General features: G+C 58.9%; 1 protein-coding gene across 2 annotated transcripts in view; it reads left to right on the top strand.

The window, feature by feature from the left end:
* GNB1L (G protein subunit beta 1 like) overlaps positions 1-21128 on the top strand; it is a 59177-nt gene that overhangs the window by 24925 nt on the left and 13124 nt on the right. Inside the window, exons 3-7 of one of the 2 annotated variants that reach the window (XM_014827152.3) lie at positions 2046-2184; positions 2598-2723; positions 10952-11114; positions 15509-15607; positions 19897-20112. In XM_014827152.3, coding sequence (XP_014682638.1) covers positions 2066-2184; positions 2598-2723; positions 10952-11114; positions 15509-15607; positions 19897-20112 — 723 coding nt within the window. In that variant the 5' untranslated portion in view covers positions 2046-2065. The remainder of the gene's footprint in view (positions 1-2045; positions 2185-2597; positions 2724-10951; positions 11115-15508; positions 15608-19896; positions 20113-21128) is intronic. The other variant, XM_070516688.1, reaches the window with a different exon arrangement.

Raw genomic sequence — 21128 nt, 5'->3', positions numbered from 1 at the left:
AAAGGTGAGAGAGGCTGTTAGGCTGAAAACGCTAAAAGAGAGAGAAAGAAGCAAAGGCTTGGCCCTTTGAAAGCTTGACCCAGGGACCCCTCCTTGTCTCTTAAACTTCATGACAGAGGTCAGGTCTCATGCTAGAGTGGCCACCTATGGGTGCTCTCTCCAGTCAGGGTGACCATCCACCCTGGAGTCAGAGACAGTCAGTCCTGCAGTGTCTGCTCAGGGTCCTTAGGATCTGGGACCCAAAACTACATCCACTGCCCTCATGTGGGCTGGGCCTCAGTTGGCCTGGGTGCTGGCAGTGGCCTCCCACCCATCCCTGCAGCCTGGTCTTCCCCGTCCTCCTGCTCAGGCCCCTGTGGTCTCCAGGCTCTAGTTGCTGCCCACCCTCTGCTTTCTGGGTGACCTGGAGCCCCCTGGGAGCTTGCAAGGTCCCCAGCTGCCTCAACAGTTCCATTTCTTAGGAGTTTTGAACCTTTCGCTGCAGTCAAGCTGCTCCTGGCTCTCTTCTGAAGATAGACGAGCAGGAAAGGGCCTGGGGTGTTTTTAAGCGGGGGAGGCACACGGCTTGGCCTTTGAGGGCACAGCTGAAGCAGTGTCCTGGACTGGCCGTCTGCTTGAGAAGCGCACAGCTCTCCTGCCTGTATGTGCCTGCCTCAGCCTGCAGCCCCCTCCTGCGCTGTCCTCCGTCCTAGGCCTGGAACGCCTTCTAGCCCCTGGCGTTGTCCTCAGATCAAGGCTCCCTCCTGGAGGAATTTTTCCTCTCTTCTGTGCCCTGTGCTTTTGCTGCCACAGCAGGTGGGCAGGTGGCCTCCTCCCTGCTCGGTGTGCAGCTGGAGGTGGGCGAGTTAGGGGCTGGCCCAGAGCCCTAGCACTGTGCCCCCACCTGTTGCTGTTGGTCACTTCTGGCCCGGGGCTTCCCCTGCCTGCTGAGCGCAGCCATCCCTGCGTGTCGCATCTCTGATTGCCTGTGGGCTGAGGTGGTGAGAGGAGGCTGGGGCCTTGTGGGGACTCTGCAGGGCTGCGTGATTGGGGTAGGCCCAGCAGGGACACTGGGAGGTCTCTCCTTTGGGGTGGGTGGGCTCCAGCAGGCCTTAAGCACAGGGCTAGTGATTTGAGGAAGGGCCTCTCATCTGCTGTAGCAGCCCTCTGGGAGCAGCGAGGTGGCTCGGTTCCTGCCTCTTGCCATACATCGCTGCACCGGCCACTCAGCTGCTTGGGGTGGGCTCGGGAGCTCTTCGGGCCTGAGTCTTAGGGGCTTGGGACATCTCACGAGACTTTTGCCTGCCTTGGTTTCCCCATCAGTAAAGGGGTGCTGCCTCCTCAAAGGGGGTCTACAGTGATTAGAAATTGTGGGTACACAGCCCGGGACCATGTAAGGAAGCGGGTCTTCTCCGTCTCCCAGTCCTGCTCACTCCTGGGGCACCCTCAGGACCCCGCACACCTCGTCTGTCCACTGGTTCATCTCTTCAGCCCATACTTGCTGAGCAGGTGCTGTGTGCCTGGTGTCCAGTGCTAGGCCTGGTGCTCGGGGGAGCAGGCCAGTGTGGGACCTGCTCCCGAGCTTGCTGCGAGGCAGAGGTGAACAGCACATCCTCTGCAGGAAGGAGAGGAGATGGGGCTCAAGACTGGGGGACTGGAATTGCCAAGAGGGCTAGTCAGGGAGAGCTCCCTGAGGGAGAAGCTGGACTAGGCCTGGACAGAGGGCAGGACTCAGCCAGGCCGGGACTCCAGGGTGTGCACAGCCCGGGCAAGGAGGACCCTGCCCCAGGCAGCGTGGGACGGTGCTGCTGTGGCCAGTGGGGCTCGGGGAGCCAGAGGGTGCAGCTGGGGGTGAATTAGAGGCCAGCGGAGGGCTCTGTGCAGGCAAGTGCGGGCGCTCCTGTGCCCACCCAGGGATGGCATGGGTTGGGAGCAGAGTGGTGCCCCTTGGGTGCAGAGGTCAATAGGCAAGATTGAAGGTGGGGGGTGGTGTCCAGGGAGGCTCCTGCTGCCTTTCAGAAAGAGGAGAGCTGGGCCACTCACTTGCCCTCTCTTTTGGTCCCCAGGTGACTGCACCCCCACCCGCATGGCGGCCCCGCCGCCGCCAGACCCCCAGTTTGTCCTCCGAGGCACCCAGTCAGCAGTGCACGCGCTACACTTCTGCGGAGGAGCCCAGGGGCAAGGCCACCCACTGCTCCTCTCTGGGTGAGTAGCTGCGGCCCCAGCCCCACCCCAGGGCCTGGCCCAGGGTGAAGTCGGGGGCTGGGCTAGCAGTGAGCCCAGTGCTCGTTTGGGGTCCTAGTGGGCTCGGGCTGCCCGTTGACACACTGTCCCCTCGGGCCTGGCCCCCTCCCAGTAGAGACGCCATCCAGTTTGCACTGTCAGCAGCGGCCCGCCCTCCCTCTCCAGAGAAGCACGCCCCACCCCCTGGGAAGAGGAGCACATGGCACTGTACCCTTAGCTCACCTTCAAAGCTGTCACCTAAACTAGAAACCCGAGCAGCCGAAACGCTTGGTCTGCCTACTGTGTGGCGTCCAGGCCGCCCCGAGGAGTGTGCTGGGCCTGTCCGCCCACCGCAGCACCGCCTCCTGAGCGCACACTTGTGCTTGTCTGAACAGGTCCCTGAGTGGGCTGGTGCACATCTGGAGCCTGCAGACACGGAGAGCAGTTGCCACCCTGGATGGCCACGAAGGCCAATGTGTGACCTGGCTACAGACACTGCCCCAGGGGCACCAGCTCCTCAGGTGGGTCTTGGTGGCAGTGAATGCAGTCCTGGAAGAGCCAAGTTGTGGCCTTTGGTGGGAGCCAGGAGCTCTCCAGTGGAGACGCTCATGGCCTCCCCGAACTGCCTGGTGGCCCCACCTCCAACAGCAGAACAGAGTGTGACCTCTGTCCTCCACCCATCCTGAGGCCACGCAGCCCAGGTGTGCTGGGTGCTGGTCACTGCCTCTCTAACTACTGTGCTGTCCCAGCAGGTGCCCACTGAGAGGAGCCTGATGAATGCACAGGACCACCCTGTCCGTGGCCTGAGCAGAGCCCGCCCTGGCCTGCCAGGGCTCCCCAGTGGCAAGCTGGGGCCTGTGGCTAAGCTTGAGGTCTCTCCTTGAAGGAGCCTCAGCTTCTCTCCCACAGGCACCTGGGCCTGGGTGTCATGACAGCCTCTCTACAGAGTGGCCTTCTCCCTGGCCATGGAGCCACTTTCCCATAGCATGACAAGGACTGGTGGCCAGGGTGGCGCAGATCCTGATCCTAAAGCTCACACAGGCTACTTGGGACTGTGCTCCACACCCCCAGCGCGGCTACCTCCAGGGGCACTGGAAGTGCCACTCGGGTGCCCAGGTCTGTGGCACAGGGCTGGCCAGTGCAAGGTGAGCAGGAGATGCTGGTATTCCCAGCAGAGGAGAATGTGTGCCAAGGCCACATAGGGCCCAGCCTATGAGTGTCAGAAGGGGCCACAAGGGGCTGGGAAGCAGAGCAGAGAGGGGATGTGTCCTGGCACTGCCACTGCGGGCTTGTGGAGGTGACAGGCTGAGGACTGCAGGTGAGAGTGGGCCAGGAGGCAGCGGGAAGGGGCAGGTGGGTGGGAGAGCAAGTTGGGAGGGGCTTCCCTCTTCCCAGGGGGCAGGGGAGTGCCAGGGCAGGCCACAGCCTGGAGGGCATGCAGGAGCCAGGGGCCCACCTGGCTGCCGAGTGGGCCCTTTTCTTGGGTGGTGCTGTCTGCTCCCTGTGTGGGGATCGCTGTGCCAGCCCAGGAATCTGCCAAGTCAGAGTGCTACTTTCCTGACACCATCTGCCCCAGAGCTCCAGGACTGGCCTCTTCTGCTCTGGACTCAGAGCCTGGACATCCGGGCACTGTGGAGCCCAGTTATGAGAAGAGGAAGCCTGCCAGGCTCCCACTGGTCTACAGAACACTTTTGTGCCAGACTCATGCAGCTCCCCACCCTGAAGGTAGCTCACAAATGACTAGGGGACCGAGGCATCCGGGGGCCAGTGGCCCTTGATGTGTTTGCTTGTAGAGCCCTTGCCAGGCCTTGCCTCATTCCTGGCCAGGCTGGCCCAGACGCGCCCCCGCTTGGTGTAGAGGGCCCTCTGTACAGTGTTGGTCTTTCCCAGATTGTCAAGTAGAGGTCATAATCAAATAGCCCACTAAGCACTTGGATCGAGAGTTGCCATTTGTAAGTGTTCCTCCTGTGTTTCCAGCCCAGGTGCAGGCCTGGTGGGGATTCCTGCTGCATCAGGGCCTGAGCACCCTCGGCTGTCCTCCGGGAACCCATGGCAGAAGTGCCTGGGTGCCTGATGCCCAGATCTCAGGTTCCACTCCTTGGAGAGCCAGGCCTGATGCTATGTGGGGAGGCAAGCTCCAAGTGTGGCCTGTGAGTGAATGTTTGATGGCACCTCCCCTTCTAGCCTAGATGGCTCTGCAGTAGCCTCGATCCAGGCAGGGCCTGTGGGTCAGGAGGTCTGCGGTGCAGACCATGTAGGTGCCTGGAATGCCCAGGTGTGTGTACATTGCACTAGAGGCCGCACGCCCAGCTGTGTTTGGATGTCAAGTCTCTCCAAAGTGGCCCTTGAGAAGGGAACGTGTGCTTTCATGTCAAGGGGAGGCTGGAGGACAGAAGACGGGAAGCCAGGGGCCCCAGCCCTCCCCAGGCTGTGCTCAGGGCTTCAGGAAGCCTAGGGCTGCCCTGCAGACACCCCTCAGCCCCACCTGCACCCGAGGACGCACTTGTGTCCGCGACAGCCACCTGGTGAGTCTGTTCTCTACCTTTTTTATTTTGAGATGTAATGCACTTAGAGAAAAGTGCCCAGAACAAGTCTGCAGAATGGTGTATTATCATGGAGTGGACGCCTGCGCGCCCACTCCCATCGGGAAGCAGAGCACTGGCAGCCCCCAGGAGCCCCTCATGCCTGCCCGGCCACCCCGTCCTTGTCCTCGGGAGGCAGCCCCTCGTGCCTTGTTCTTGCTTCACTGTTGAATGTGCATCTCCAAAAGGCATAGACTCATTTTGTCTGTTTCTTTCTTAACTTAAAAGAATGGAGCCATGTGGAACAGCATCCTTTGCCTCTGATTCCTTTACTCAGCTCTGCCTTGGCAAGATCCCCGGTGGAGTATGAAGCTTTGTCATGTGGGCTCTGTCTGTGTGGTATCTGCTGGATGCGCATGCCCAGATTACTTACCATCTACTGACTGTGAAGATCTGGGTTGTCCACTTGGCGCTGTGAAGGATGCAGCTTAAGGAGACTCCCACGGGGTCTCATAGTGCCAGGTGCACACACACGTCTGCAGGCTTGACCCTGTGCCCATAGATGGGTGTCCAGGCCACAGGGTGTGCACACGTTGGGTGGCTTGGAGGCCAGACTGCACTCCCCAGTGCAGCAAGAGTGCCCCCACCCCACAGGAGCCCGAGCCCCTGGTGTGGCCTCGTTTCTGTTTTCCTGACCACTTGATGAGCAAGCCTCATCTGTCCATGATGGCCAGTTGGATAAATTCTCTTCACTGCCCATTCTCTACCGGATTGGCTGCCTTTTTCTGATTGGGTTATGAAGTTGAGGAGTTCTTTTTATAGTCTTGGTATGCCAGATATTTCCATATCACCAATTGTTTCTCTAACACGCACGTGCATTTCCCTCTCTTGGTGTTGTCTTTTTTTTTGATTTTTAAAATTTTTTTTAAAGATTTTATTTTTTTCTTTTTTCACCCCAAAGCCCCCCAGTACATAGTTGTACATTCTTCGTTGTGGGTCCTTCTAGTTGTGGCATGTGGGACGCTGCCTCAGCGTGGTTTGACGAGCAGTGCCATGTCCGTGCCCAGGATTCGAACCAACGAAACCCTGGGCCGCCTGCAGTGGAGCATGCGAACTTAACCACTCGGCCACGGGGCCAGCCCCTCTTGGTGTTGTCTTTAATGAGCAGAAGTGAGTCATCTTGGTAAAGTCAGGTCCGTGGTCTTCCCTGATGGCTCCTGCTTCTGTGTCTTGTGAAGGAGCCCTGGCCCGAGGCTGTGAAGCCCCTCTCGTCTCCCAGAACTTCATTGCTGTTCCTTTTCCTCCACCTTTGTCTGGAATCCACTATCAGTGCAGATGAGGGGTCTTTGTTTCCATAAGGGCACCCAATGCTCCCATCTTCCCTGCTGTCATTTCCCTTCCAAGTTTGGCAACATCAGCATCCAAGGAAGTGGGACAGGGAAGGCGGTGGCTCCTGGGCAGAGGTGCTGGAGCAGCAAGCCTGCGGCCAGAGAAGCAGAGTGATGGGGACAGGGTCACAGGTGGCTGGGGAGGTTGGGAGATCAGCTACATCACACAAGCAAGTTCATCGGCTGAGCGTGTCAGAAAATATCTTGAGGATAATAGCAGCTGGATTTTCCTTGTCAGAGGAGGGATCACAGCCTGAGAAGGAGGAAGGAGAGGAAGGACCCCCAGGGCATCAGCATGAACTTGTGGGGTTTTGAGAATATTGCACAAAGATAGGTACAGAAATATTTGTGAGTGTGAGGTGTGTGTACATGTGTCAGGTGTGTGTGTCGGGTGTATGAATGTGTAAGGTGTGGGGGGGTGAGGGGTGTCTGGTAAGTGTGTGTGTCGGGTGTATGAATGTGTAAGGTGTGTGGGGGGGTGAGGGGTGTCTGGTAAGTGTGTGTGTCGGGTGTATGAATGTGTAAGGTGTGGGGGGGTGAGGGGTGTCTGGTAAGTGTGTGTGTCGGGTGTATGAATGTGTAAGGTGTGGGGGGGTGAGGGGTGTCTGGTATGTGTGTGTCGGGTGTATGAATGTGTAAGGTGTGGGGGGGTGAGGGGTGTCTGGTATGTGTGTGTCGGGTGTATGAATGTGTAAGGTGTGGCGGGGTGAGGGGTGTCTGGTATGTGTGTGTGTCGGGTGTATGAATGTGTAAGGTGTGTGTGGGGGGGTGAGGGGTGTCTGGTATGTGTGTGTCGGGTGTATGAATGTGTAAGGTGTGGGGGGGGTGAGGGGTGTCTGGTAAGTGTGTGTGTCGGGTGTATGAATGTGTAAGGTGTGGGGGGGTGAGGGGTGTCTGGTATGTGTGTGTCAGGTGTATGAATGTGTAAGGTGTGGGGGGGTGAGGGGTGTCTGGTAAGTGTGTGTGTCGGGTGTATGAATGTGTAAGGTGTGGGGGGGTGAGGGGTGTCTGGTATGTGTGTGTCGGGTGTATGAATGTGTAAGGTGTGGCGGGGTGAGGGGTGTCTGGTATGTGTGTGTGTCGGGTGTATGAATGTGTAAGGTGTGTGTGGGGGGGTGAGGGGTGTCTGGTATGTGTGTGTCGGGTGTATGAATGTGTAAGGTGTGGGGGGGGTGAGGGGTGTCTGGTATGTGTGTGTGTATTTCCTGGCCTTCTCTGCCGAGAGGGCCTGTGATGACGGCACCTTATGACAGTGAGCACGCCAGCGCCCAGATCTTGGTTTCTAAACATCCCTCTGCACTGGAAGGAGCAAGGATTCCTTAGAGAAATGGCTGATTCTGGGTCTGGAGTATATTACTGACGGACACGTGTCAGAAGAACTCTGAACTAACTTGAAGGGATTCCCATTGGCCAATCTGAGATGGTTTGAGCACAAAAATAATGAGAATTTTGCATTGAATAATATAAGAATGCATGTGTCCACACCCATAGGGAGAGAAGGAACAGCAGAAGGGAAAGCACATTCTTCAGCAGGATGGCACCTCGTGAATGTGGAAGATGGACATAGGGAGTTGCCTGTTAGCGGCCTTGAAGGCCTGGTTGACAGGTGGGCAGCATCAGTGTGTGCCAAGGCAGTGGGCCATTTGAAGGTTAGGATATCGGCATAATATCAGAATGTCTTCTGCACAAATATTCAGCAAACAGGGAGTAGTGACTTTGCAGTGGACGTACCTGGCAGGCGCCTGTTGACCAGGCGACCAGGGTAGACAGTTGGCATCATGTGCCTTGGTGCAGTGCACTGAGAGGGTGCTGTCCTTCCCAAACGTGGAAATGTCACCCTAGGGATCAAAAGGCCTCCTTTCTCTAAGAGTGCCAAGGACACGAGTGACGGCAGGATGAGGCCTGTCCTGGTCCAGGGGGCTAATGAGGACTGACAAGCATGGTGTGGGTCTGCTAGGGCCCAGAGCAGGTCACTCCAGGACACACTGCAGGACCAGTGGCAAAGTGCGGACAGGCTGTGGGCTGTTCTGGGGTTGCCTTGCCCCTGGAGGGGAGTGTGGAGGTGGTGAGGTGCACACTGGACCTTCTAGGAGCAGGGCATCAGGGCAGGAGAGAATGTGTACATTAGCAATTAAGGAACTAATTAGGGGACAGGGTGAGGCATGGGAGCAACTGGTCTGTGAGTTAAAAACAAATTCAAAATAAAAAGTTACTTAAGAACAGGCCAGTTCTTTGCTCCTGGCACGGCTGCCATCTCGGCCGTGAGTCAGATGCCTTCCGTGTGTGAGCACGTTGCTCAGTGCCTCCTCTTCCTTCGGCTCCGTCCGTCCTTGTGTTGAGAACGCCGTGACGTCTCTCTCCTTCGCTGCCACCCGTCTGGCTGAGGCCTGCTCTCTGGCGGAGCGCCGCGTCAGCCCTGCTCCTCGGGAGTGCCTGGGGGCCTAGTCCTGTGGATGCCCGGGCGCGTTTCACATCAGCTTGGGGGCTCTCTGAGATGGAGCTGAGGCCTGGATTGGGACTGAGCTGCTCTGGGGAGCCTGCAGAGAGCGGACATCTGCACAGCACCGCGTCCTCGGGGGCCCGGCATGTTATGTGCCAGGGCAGGTCTGGCAGAACACTGCTGCACCACCGGCTCCTGGACGCCAGGCCTTATGAGGGTTCTCCCATCTCCCGCCACTGTCCTTTCTGCTCCAGGCTCCACCCACTTGTCCCATGTCCTCAGTCCCCTCTGCTCTGTGACCAGTTCCCTTTCCCTGTTTCTCATGGCCTCCACCCTTGGGGAGAGGGCTGGCCAGGAGTTTTGTAGAATGCCCCTCATGGGGGTTTGCCTCGTGCTTTCTCAGGAGTAGATGGGGTGGGGGGCTTTTGGAAGGAGACCCGCAGAGTCAAAGTGCCCTTCTCGTCCAGAAGTCCGTGACATCCATGGGACTAGTCTCTGGTGAGGGCCACCTTGGTCGCCTGGGCTGGGCTGTGTCTGCGTGTTTCCTATCTTCAGGGATATTATCTCTCTGCTTACTGGGCTCCTTGGCAGTGAGTCATTGGGTCCAGCAAGGACCTTCCTCAAGGGACGAAGAATTAAGAATTAGGGAGGGTCCAAGGATGTGTGGTCTTGTGTTAGGGCCACCGGAGTGCTAGTAAGCGTCTGGGGGGACCCCTGAGGCTGTGCGTGTGTCCTCTTTCTCCTTGGGCCTGCCCTCTGACTGTCGCCTCCTTCTGTGGGGTCTGCCCCTGCGCTCACTGCAGGCTTCTCAGGGACTTTGTTTCCCACACTCCTCCTGCTGTATTCTTGGGTTATAATCTCCTGCTGCCATTATTTATGTTATTGCTCAGATTGTGCCAGCTTTGGAGCCTGTGTCCTTTGGATATGCCCCCATCCTTTATTTTATTTTTCAGAGTATTTCCTTACACTAGATGCTCAGAACTCATCTTAGTTTTTCCCCACTTCAGCCTTAGACTCAGACATTTCTCCAGAAACCTCGTTCCTGTTTTTGGAGAAAGGGGTCAGGAACTAGCCCTGGGCACTGGGTGCGCGCATCGCTGCTGGGCCGTTGTTGCTTCTAGGTGTTCTTGGGGCAGCCTGGGGAATACCTGTGTGGGTATGAGCCACGCTGCACACACACCTGTGCGCATCTCTATGTCTGTCTATCTGTGTATTTGGATAAACATACTTTCATACTGACGTTTCCGATGTGAATCCAATACCACAGGCTCCATTCATCTCTCCCCAGGCTTCTTTGTGACCACTTTCCGTGATGGGGAGTAACCTGCTCTCACTGCTTCCGTGCCCCTCTGGTCAACCTGCTGTCCACGTGAGGGGTTTCAGAATTGCTGACCTGCACCCTTGTGAGAGCAGACTTACCAGCCAGAGTTCTAAGTGTCACATGGTTATTTTGTCTTTAACTTTGCAGTTTCAAGTGGACCTACTTTTCCCAAATTCTATGGGCTGGCTCCTGTCTGCCCTCCCCTTGGGCGCAGTATGCCCTGCTTTTGTCATGGTCTGCAGTCCGTCCTGGGATCCTGACCTCCTGGTTGGTTGACTTTTTAATGTATACATGGTAAAGCTCACTTTGTGCTGTAGTTCTGTGGTTTTGATGGCGGCCCACAGTGACGTATGCGCCACCCCAGGGCCACCCAGGACAGTCGGCACCCTGCAGAGCCCCTGTGCTGTCCCCCTGTGGGCAGGGCCCCACAGTCCTCTGTCCCTCCATCGTACTTCTCCTAGAGTGTCACACAGAAAGGGTCATGCAGCACTGTGGCCTTTTGAGCTAGCTGCCTCCATTGAGGTTCCTGCAGATTGCTGCGTGGTGCTCATTCCTTCCTCCTGTTGCTGAGTGGAATTCCATGGTGTAGACCATTTGTGATCTAGTCTCCTCTCCAAGGGTTGTCTCCAGTTTGGGCAATTATGAACAGAGTTGCTGTAAACATTCGTGTACAGGTTTTTGTATGAATGTAGGTTTTAAATTCACTTGGGAAAATACCTGAGGGTGGGATTGCCAAGTTATCACAGTTAATTCACAGACAGAGGGAGGGAGAGAGAATGGCAGGAAGGCCACAGGAGGCAGCTTGCGGAGCGTGCGCCACGGACCGCCCTGGGCTTCAGTCTGCAGTGCGCCCCGGGATGGGCCGTGAGCACATCCTGGCAGTGGGCATCTTGGATGCAAAGCCCTTCCTTGGCCAAGGTGCCCCCACCTGATGACCTGGCCCCAGCCATGGCCCTCTCTGGAAGCATCCCCTGCCTCCTTGTGGCCTCTGGCCGGCTATGGCGTGCTGACATCTGTCCGGGTGGCGCACAGCCCGCTCACCAGGAGGCTCACGCCCATCCCCTCTTGGTTTTGGCAGCCAGGGCCGGGACCTGAAGCTGTGCCTATGGGACCTGGCAGAGGGCAGAAATGCTGTGGTGGATTCCGTGCGCCTGGAGAGCATCGGCTTCTGCAGGGGCTCTGTCCTGGCGAGGGGCCATCAGCACTGGACGCTGGCTGTGCCAGGGAGAGGCAGTGATGAGGTGAGCGCCAGCCCACATGGCCCTTTGTTCCACGAGCTGCTGGGCACTTGGTTTCCCTTAAACTGGCATGCTCATCCTAAGCACCTGGTTACAGGAACGCATTGCCCATGGCAGGACCCCGAGGAGCAGGGGCAGGTATAGGTCTGCCTGCTGGATCGCAGCTTCAGGGGCCTCAGGCTGGGTCTTGGCCTGGTCACCTGAGAGGTGCCCTGGTGGTAAAAGGAAGGAGGCTTGGGGGTGGGCCGGTGTCTGGGAAGCCCTGGCAGCTGGCACAACACAGCACAATGGACAAGTGTCGAGGCCCGAGGCCGTCGGGAACACGGGGAAAGACTACCCACACAGATCCTCAGAGGACTTAGGGGTGGGCACGTGTGGACGGAAGTCCCAGGAGGCCAGCAGGAGGTGGTGTGGGAGAGACCGAGGCCCTGGTTAACTTGAGGGGGGCCCCTGAGCCAGGGCAGCAGGGAAGGGTGAACTTCGGGGGAACAGAACTGGGCCCTGGAGCGAGAGGCCTCAGGCAGGACTGGGATGCAGGAGTAAGAGGTGGCACCAGGGTGGCAAATGCAGTACAGAGGGGCACAGGTGAGCAGGGGAACATCAGAGGGTGGGGCTCCCAGGGGTGGTGGACGTGACCGAGCCTCGGAGGTCTCTGTCACATGGAGCTCAGGCCAGAGCAGCCAGTAGTGGTTGGTGGCAGCAGACTGGTCAGGCTGCAGAGTGGCATCTACACGCCTGGGGGCAGAAGGGACTGTGTCCACCAAGAGAAGCAGTGCCCAGGACTTGGAGCAGACGGGCAGGAAGCCAGGATGGGGTGTGGTAGAGGGCGGAGGCATGGCTGGATGTGCCAGCTCTTGGAGGAGCTGAAGGGAAATCGAAGCAGAAACTACGAGGGCAATTGGACGGGCCTGGTGAGTGTGGGGCACAGACGCTCAGGGGCAGGGTGAGTGTAGGGGCCAGGGTGCCAAGTGTGGGCGGGGGCTGGGGGTGCACATGGGCAGGGGAGGGAGCCTCCTGTCTGCCACCCACTCCTGTGCTTGCTTGTGCCCCTGTTGGCCCCCAGAGCCTGTGCAGCAGGCGGCACTGGGCAGGACCCTGGCCCTGTGCACATGGTGAGGTTTGGCCCCCGCCCAAGAAGAGTCGTTTGTCTTAAAGCAGATTCAGTTCATAAATAATGAGAGAGAACAGGCATTTATTTGTTCATGATTGCGTTTAAATCACCAATTAGGAGCTACATACACTTTTCTTGCCAATTTGCCAAAAACCTGTTAAAAGTTTCATTAACGTGAAAAGAGAGGGCTGTGCTCCCTCCCGGACGGCAGGAGCTGGGCAGCGCCCGGGCTTCCTTCCGTGCTGCATGCCGCAGACACCGGCCCGGGCTTGAGCCAGCTCTTTCCGCTGAGGTCAGGGTGCTGCATACTGTCCTCCACATCTTGGCCACCCCAGGCCGCTCCGGCTGTTCATGTCCCTCTGGCCCCACTCCCAGGGCCTCGCCCCTGAGACCATTCATCCCCTTTGCTCGAGGCTGTTTCTAACCAACTTCCTGGCCACAGCCCTCCCAGTGCAGGCAGCGTGTGTGTTTTTCAGAAGCAGCCAGTCTGGGGACCTTGCATATCCTGGGAAAATAGCTGTTTTCCATGTTCCCACCTGGAATCTGCCTGGACTGGGCCCTGGAAGAGCCTCACTGGCCTGTGCCCAGACAGTGCCTGCAGAGAATATGCCCCCGCTCCACTCGGCTGTCTGGGTGGCCACACTTGCCCAAACCAAACATTTTTCCTTCTGGAAACACAAGTTGCAGTTGAGTGCCAGATGTAAAGCATGGTGGTGTCTGCAGGAGGCCCCAGCACAGGCGCCAGGGCCCTGTCAGGGCGCAGAACTGCGTCTTGGACCCACAGGGCCCGGAGCCCACCCGTAGTCCTCAGGCCATGCATGGGCTCCTTGCTCTCCTGCACCCGGGTTGTGGCCCTGGCTGCTGCCGCCCACACTCCCTCCCACAGCGCCTGGCTCTGGCTCAGGGCTGCCCTTGGTTTCCCCTCGCCCTCTCTCTTCCTGGCCAGAGCAGACTTGCTGGGCAACTCACCCCTGCCTGATCCAGTTGGCCTCACACCACTCCTCACTGCCCCCAGAGGGGTATTCCTGAGCCTGCAGATGGGGACAGACTGTCCCTCATTGACCCATGGACCTGCATGCCAGGCCATCCAAGGTACAGGCCTGTGCAGACTGTGTGTCTGGTGACTTCTGTGTCCTCCGGCATCCCTCTCCCTGTGGCTTCTCTTCCCGCCACCCAGTCAACATCTTGAAACCAGCCCATCCTCCTGATGTGGTGACAGAAGGAAGAGATCTCATTGTAGGAGAGCTGGCACTAGCATAGTCCACGTCCTCCAAGACCGTCCCTCACAGCACAGATATGGGCCAGCTCACGGGGCCTCCGTGACGCTGCCATGCATGCAGCTGACACTTGCTGCTTTGCCCTTGAACAGGCTTGGGTCCCTGATGCATCAGACCAAGAAGAGCGTGTCTCTCTGCTCTGTTGGGGGTGCTCGCCCCTGGGGTGAATGTGCCCCACGGGTACTCCCCACTCCCCACAGCTCTTCTGCGGTCCTCCAGCGATAAGCCTGTACTGGGCCGATGTTTCTCACTGCGGAGACCAAGCGGGAGGGCTCCAAGAGGCCCTCTCCCTGCCCTTGGTTTTTCTTGTTACTTCTGGGCCATGCTCAGTGGCCACTGCGCCTTGGTTGTCATGCGCCCTCTCTCTCATATTTCTTGTCGTCTCACTAGAGCTTCTCCTTGAGCGTTTTGCTGTTCTAGGGCCCCTTCTAGCAGTCTCTTCAGGACATAAGAACTGCTCATGTCACTTGGGTTCTTTTCTGTCTCTTTGTGGGCAGTGAGGGCCAAGACGGCTGCTCTTGGTGTCGATGTGACCTCGTAGGCCTCCTGGTGTGTGCTGTGTGCTCCTGTGTGTGCCCTTGGCGGGGGCCCCAGGACTTACCCTTCCTGGGTAGCGAGCCTCTCCCCTGGTGCTGGGATGCTGGGCAGCTGGGCAGCTTCTGGTGAGAGCCCTTCCCAGAGTGTGCCCACGGCCCCAGCCGCAGAGGCGCTGCCTGGGCACAGGGGCTGGCCTGGCACAGGGCCACAGCTGAGAGGGCCAGGCCGTCCCGCTGGCTTTCTGCCCTGCCTGCAGCTGCCCTTGGACACGGCCACCCAGCGTACATGTGGTGGATCTGGAACTCAGACCCGGGACTTAACTCTGGGCCTTGGGCAGGTTCTCCTGGGGGATTAGTGAGAGCAGCGAGGCTCAGACACACACGCTTCAAGTTCCCCTGGAGTTCTCCTCACTGGGGGTTCTGTGTTCTGGATGTCAGACAGCAGGCCAGCTATCTCCTTGACATCCACAACCCCTCCGGACCTCAGGCTCCTTGTCTGCAAACCAGAGGGTGCCCCATGTTGGTGGGGGTGAGGCATGGCTCCAGGTGGCTGCATGTTGTGTTGTGATGTTACTGGTAGAGCGCCTCTCCCCAGTACCTCTGGGAGCTAAGGGCCGCCGAGTGTCCCCACTGCCGAGCGGAGGCCCCGCTTCACACAGGATCCCCTCTCCTCCTCCACGCTCCGCAGGAGGGTCGCCCTTGTCCCCACTTGATGGATGAGGGAGCTGAGGCGCTAGGGATTCAGATGGCTGGAGGCCCAGTTCCAGTCTGCAGCACTCCAGTGACCCAGCCTGCTCCTCACAGCCTCTGCCCTGCCTGCGGATGGTGTGGGGCGGAGCCTGGCCCAGCTCAGGTGGACAGGCCAGGTGTGAGCCAGTCATGCGGGCCAGCTAGGCGTGTCTCCCAGCCCAGGCACAGGAGGGCTCTGTAGCTGCATTCAGGTGACACAAAGCATAGCCATGAGACCCGGTATAAAGGTATGGGGACAGGTGGCTCCAAACAGAGCTCCCTCGGTGCCCATCCTGTCCCTTTGGAGGCATGGTGCTGGGTCCCTGGTGTCCCTGTGCAAGCTCTGTACCATCTGATATGCCTGAGACAGCTCAGAGCCGCTCACATGGACAGCCCACACCAGCAAGGGGAAGCAGGCTGAGGTCAGGAGAATCAGTGAGCTGAGTCAGGCCTCCTGCTCAGGGAAGAGGTAAAATCCAGCGGGGCCAGCGATGGCTGCCAGGTGATAACACTGGTTAGAGGGACGTGCCGGTCACTCAGGAATGATGTGTGCATTTCGCAAGGCCTGGCAGTGCCCAAGCCCACGAGCCCATGTGGCCTAATTAGGAGTCTCGGCTCCTAGGTTCCTACAGGGAGAGACAGAAACTCGTGGCAGCCTTGGTTAATCACCTTAAAAGTCTCTTGTTTGTATAGCACAGACTCGACTTGGCATCAGCCCAAATCAACTTGTTTTCTTACTGTCAGATTCAGATTCTGGAGATGCCATCCAAGACGTCAGTGTGCACCCTAAAGCCGGAGGCAGATGCCAAGCCGGGCATGCCCATGTGCCTGGAGCTGTGGCAGGTAAGGCGCAGCACACGCCAACCACGCCCTGCCAGCCACGCCCCCCGGGCCCTGAATCATGCCTCATTCAGGATTTGGTTGTCGGCAAACCAAAGGGGCAGTCAGCCCCGGGGAACGTGTGCTCCCCGCCTCCCCGCCTCCCTGCCTCCGTGTCCTGGCCGGCTCCTGCCGCCTCCCTGCACTGCAAGGGCAGTCCTGCAAACCACCGCAGGCTCTGAGGGGCACCCCTGCCCATGTAAGGAGGGACGGCAGGATCAGCTGAACTGGCCCCTCCTGGGGAGGACGCGGCCCCCTCCTCTCCGCACACCCATCTGCCATGCTGCGTGGGGCTGGGAGGGGAGTGCTGACTACCTCTCCAGGCCTGCATGGCCCCTGCTTGCTTTGGATGAATTTCTGTTACTTCTCTGCCTCGTAGAGACAGGAGTGGGCTTAACATGTGACTTTCCCTGCAGCCATACTTGGAATCTCTGGTCCACAGCCATTTCCTTCTATCTCGACTGTTCTTTCTGATTAGGGAGGGTCTAATCTGATTAGAGAGGCATCTCCTGGGCTGGCAGCAGAAGTCTGGGGGGCCAGGGAGGGGGTCACAGTCTTGAGTCCTGGCAGAATGAGTTTCAGCCCCAGGGTCAAGCCCCAGGCCTGGGAGGGATGCTCGCGGGCCCACCTGCCTCCACCTGAGGCCAAGCCCTCCTCAAGGCCAGCCCCCACCCCAAGAGGGCAGCCCTGGCTCAGCATTCGCTGCACTCCTTGGGGCACTCATGCCTGGGGCAGGAGAACAGATGATACAGCAAGACTGGGGCAGTGTCGTGGCTGTTGAGATACCATGGTGAGCAGGGCTCAGGGCTGTTTTGCCAGCTCTGTTGAGTTCAACAGCACTTTCCGAGAGCCACCCGTACGCCAGGGGCTGGAAGAGGTGGTTCCTGCCTCATACCCCACCACCCCGTGAGTCCTTCCTAGAACCAGACCAGCGGCTGTGTACGTGGAGATGCACACATGGCGACAGGGCCCCCAGAGACCCTGCCCCAAGCTTTGGTCCCTCCAGGAACTGGCCCTTTCTTGTAGTTGGTTCTCCCTGCAGTTTCTTAGCCAAGAACATTCCAGATGGAATTTGGAATCTCTGATCAGCCAATCCTACAGTGTCCTGCTGCTGCAGCCTCTCAGAGAGAAGCCTGGGGGCTGGGGACAGAGGAGGTGGGGCCCTGAGAGACTCACCTGAGTGACAGACCTCCTGGCGCCAGCAGGTTTGTGGCAGCCGCTTGGTCGGGACGCCCCCGGACCCGATGCTGTGGGCGATGGTGTGAGGCTCGCAGGTCCCAGGCAGGACGGCAGCCGCGGCTGCATCACTTGTACTCTGTCCCCTGGTAACACTGTCATTGTGTAATCATGTAAAAATTCCAGCGGAAGAATGTGTAGAAACGGGATGTACAAACTTGTTAAGGTAATTAATATAGTTGACAGAAGGACAAATCGTGTTTTTGTTAGTTGATATAGATCCAGCGCAAAGCATTCTGTTAAGAAAAGTCTACGTTAATGTGAAATGTCCCTTTTTTTCTCTCCAAACCTGAAGGTCTAAGTTATAATTTAGTAATCTGAGTGTGGCAGATGGCCTGACACGGTATTTTTTCTGAAACATTCAGATGTATTCTTGTTTTGCTCCTCACGGTGGCTGACCTGCATGGTTGTGATGATCATGTGAAAAGGTCAGGAAGACCATTTGCACCAGGCCCAGAACAAGCTGCCAGCCCCTGGGCCTCAGGCCCCTCTAGTGGGCCCCACCAAGCCAAGGGCCACGAGGTGCTGCGGCCAGGGCCTGTCTGCTGGGAGTCTCTCTGGGCACTGTGCCCAGAGACAGGAGGGGACACACAGTGAGTCCTTGTGGCAACTTCAGGTTCTCGCCCCGTGGAGCTCAGCCTGGCACCAAGGGCATAGCCATCAAAGGCCAGAGGCCACAGAAGCACTGTCCTGCCTGCAACGTCTGTCGCTGGGGCACCACAGGGACCCAACATGCCAGGAGAGAAGCTAGAGGGGCCCACAGCTCGGGTGGGGAGGAGCAGCCAGCCGGGGCCAGGGCTCAGCATTTGGGCCCCCTTGGCAACCGCAGGGTGAGCGCCTGCAGGCCAGTCCAGCTCCTCCTCTGGCCACCCATGGCACCTCAACAGGGGGGCAGTAGCGTGCAGCCCCTGCGCTAGCTGAGGCACTCAGAGCCCAGAGACCACAGGCCCCACATGGGATTGGGCTACAGAGACTCACCGGAACCGATGTGTCAGCACCCAGAGGAGCCCTGGACACAGGAGGAACGTGCCCGGGGGCCGGGGCCGGGCTGGGCCTAGGCAGCATGGAGGGGAAGCAGGTGACACAACAGAGCACTGGCCCAAGGGGAGCGGACCCAAGTGGGCCCCGGAGAGTTCCTCACAGCCAGCCTGTGGGGTGAGCCTGGCAGGGCGGTCCCAGGGCCAGTGCGAGCTCCTGGCCCTCAGCCTGGCCCGCGTGCAGATACACTCACGGAGGGAGGCCCTGTCTGGAGAGGCATGGCTGCCCACAAGGAGCTGCTTGGGGAGAGGGCCTGACCACTTTTTAAAGTCCTCTGCACATTTTTGGAGAAAACCATTGTAAATAACTTTATGCTGCACACTTAATTTCTGATCAGATGATCTGAAAAATGCCAAAAGGGAGCTCTTCTCTGTTACAAAACTACAGGGAAAGCGCAGCAACGCTATCAAGGCTTCTGCAGGGAGGCCGGGTGGAAGCAGGGTCTCGCCAGGTGCTGTGCACATGCACCTCTCAGGCTCACAGCCGCTGGGCCGTTCTCCTGACTGCTCTTCCAGGTGGCCGTGGGGCCGTCAGCCTAGCAGCAGCCCCAGGGAGCCACACAGGCTGCCGCGGCGTCCTCTCAGGAGCCTCACTCCCTTCCTTGGACTCCTCCTTTCTATTGTCTGTGTGAACGTCTGTTGTCAGCGGAGGCCCTGAGTGGACCAGCCATTTCCAGGGACGTGCACGAGGCGGCTTCCAGACCAGCTCTGGCCTGGGAGGGTTCGCTCTATCTGTGTGCGTCTTGGTGGCCGTGTCCTCCCCATCCCCTGGCACAGCCATTTCCTCCAGATCAAGGAGCTGATCTGCTTCAGGCTTCCCTGGCTCCCATCCTGGGGCCCCGTGACTCACACCACACCCCACAGCCTCAGTCTTCCCTTCTGATGCACAGAGAAAGCCCTGCTTCCTTGGGTTGTTTGAGGACGCAGAGTCCACTCGTGGACTCCCCTTCTGCCCCTTGGCGGGCAGAAACACCTGCACGACTCAGGACTAGCAGCTCCTGCAGGCGGGTGAGGAAGGCCTCTGTGGTGCTGTTGGCCATGTCCAGTGAGGCCCAGGTACTCTGCTCAGCACCAGCCTTGCCCGCGGGCAGGGGACCATCCTCCAGGTTGCAGGTGACTCAGGAGGCAGGAGCCCCACAGGCTCTCGTTCTCAGTGTTGACCATCCAGAAGCTGAGGGCCAGGCCCAGCTGGAGCTCCCCGAGGCCCAGTTGAAAATTCTCCGAGGAGGGGATGTGCTCAGCTATTCCTGACACTGGAGTGACGCCCACCCCAGGCAGCTCGATGGGGAACAGAGACAAGTGAAGGGTAGCAGGCAGTGGCCACCACCCTTGGTGCCAGGGTGACTCAGAGTCCCACAGCGCTCTTTTTCTGGAGTTGTTGCAGAGGCCAGATGAACGAGGCGCCTGCCCAGGGAGCAGAGGCCTCTGACCCACTCCCTCATCCATCACAGTAGCTCAGGCTGGCGAGAGGGCGGCTCACAGCAGTCAGCGCCGCAGCGCCGCACCAGGCTTGGGGGTCGGGGGGCTTCTGCAGTGACGTTGACAAAGCACAGAAAGTTCATTTTTCATTGAGATGGAGCTCTCGATTTTCTTTGGCTGGCAGTTCTAGACAGGTGACCGGCCCCACCAAGGTATGGCCACAAGTCTCAGGCCTGTGGAAAGGAGGCAGGAGGACATGCAGCACCCTGCAGTGGTCGTGGTGAGTGCCCAGCAGGAGCAGTGGCACAGCAGCATGAGGCAGGGCTGCGCCTGGGCTCTGTGCCCTCTAGTCCCCATCCTCAGGGGGCCCCAGCAGCACCCGTGCTGGCCCTGTGCTGACGGTGTCCGCCATCAAGGGGGCGTGCAGAGCCTATGAACTGCTACTGCTGTGTGGAGAACACGAGAAACAGGCCCCGGCTGGGCCGGCCACCTCTTCAGCCCTTTCTCCCCCAGTACACACCAGGACCCTTCGGGAGCTGACTGCTGTGCTGTTCCCTGCAGGCCGACTCCAGCCCCCGCCCGCTCCTCCTGGCTGGCTATGAGGATGGATCGGTGGCCCTGTGGGACGTTTCCGAGCGGAAGGTGTGCAGCCGCATTGCCTGCCACACAGAGCCCGTCATGGCCCTTGACTTTGACTCCCAGAAGGCCAGGGGCGTCTCAGGCTCCGCAGAGAAAGCGCTGGCTGTCTGGAGCCTGGATGAGCAGCAGGCCCTGCAGGTCAGTGCGCCAGACCCAAAGTGTCATTTATCCTGCTTTGCACTAACAGTCTGATAGGCTGAAACAATATTTAGGCATGAAGAGGAGCTGTAGCAGATCCCTGGCTAATTAATCACTCTGCGGCGGGTGCCGGGCACAGGAAGAAGGGGGCGTGGGCGTGTGGGGCTGCTCGCTGGGTTGGCTTTCTCTCAGACCTGGGGTTAGCGGCAGTCACGTCCTGTCCATCTAGAGAAGAGGCGTGTAGAGTCCAGGAGTGTGCAAGCCCATTTGCAAAAACTCAGAGGAATTTGGTCAGTAAGGAACTGATTAATCAAAAAAAAACCCAAAATGCAATGTGGAGCGATCCATGGAGTCACGCCCCTGTGGTGGTCTGCGAGCCAGCCCCAGGGAGGCCGTTCCTCATGGGCCGCAGGGAAGGGGTGAAGAGTCAGGGCAGAGGGAAGTGTTGCTAAAAACCTTCCCCTAACGTCCTAGCGGACTTTCCCATCCGTGTGGCTTGCGAGCTCCTGGCGGCCATGTCTGAGCCTGTGCCCAGTGCTCAGCATAGAGGAGCACAGCCGCATGCTCAGCCCTGGGTGAGACGGAGGCGATGGAGTTGGAGGTGGGGACTGTCCTGTCCAGGCCTCACTCTGGTGCAGGTCCCGGGGGATGCAGGTCATGGGGGGTGAGGCGCTGGGTGCACCCTGTCCTGTCAGCCCCCAGGGGGTGGCCTGGTTGCACACTGGCTTCTGAGGGTGGGCGAGGAACTCCCGTTAGTCTGGAAGCCTTGGAGGGCTGAGGCTTGACTTTAGCGAGTAGAAGCTCCTTGAGGAGGCAGCTCTCTGCACCCGGGTCTGGTGGGGAGCAGGGCCCAGGGGGAAGCTGTGTGGCCCTCAGGGTGTCTGCCAGCAGCAGCAGCAGCAGCCCCGCTCCTTCCTCACCTGGGCTCTCATCACTGGGCGCTGGAGGACAGGGCCTGGGGGCAGCCTGCCTCTGCTGGGGCTGTGCTGGTCCAGGCCTCCCATCATAGACAGGAG

The sequence above is a fragment of the Equus asinus genome, chromosome 8 (assembly GCF_041296235.1).
Source record: "Equus asinus isolate D_3611 breed Donkey chromosome 8, EquAss-T2T_v2, whole genome shotgun sequence".
Lineage (NCBI taxonomy): Eukaryota > Metazoa > Chordata > Mammalia > Perissodactyla > Equidae > Equus > Equus asinus.
The sequence above is the reverse complement of the archived record's forward strand: the minus strand, read 5'-3'. Positions and strand labels throughout refer to the sequence as shown.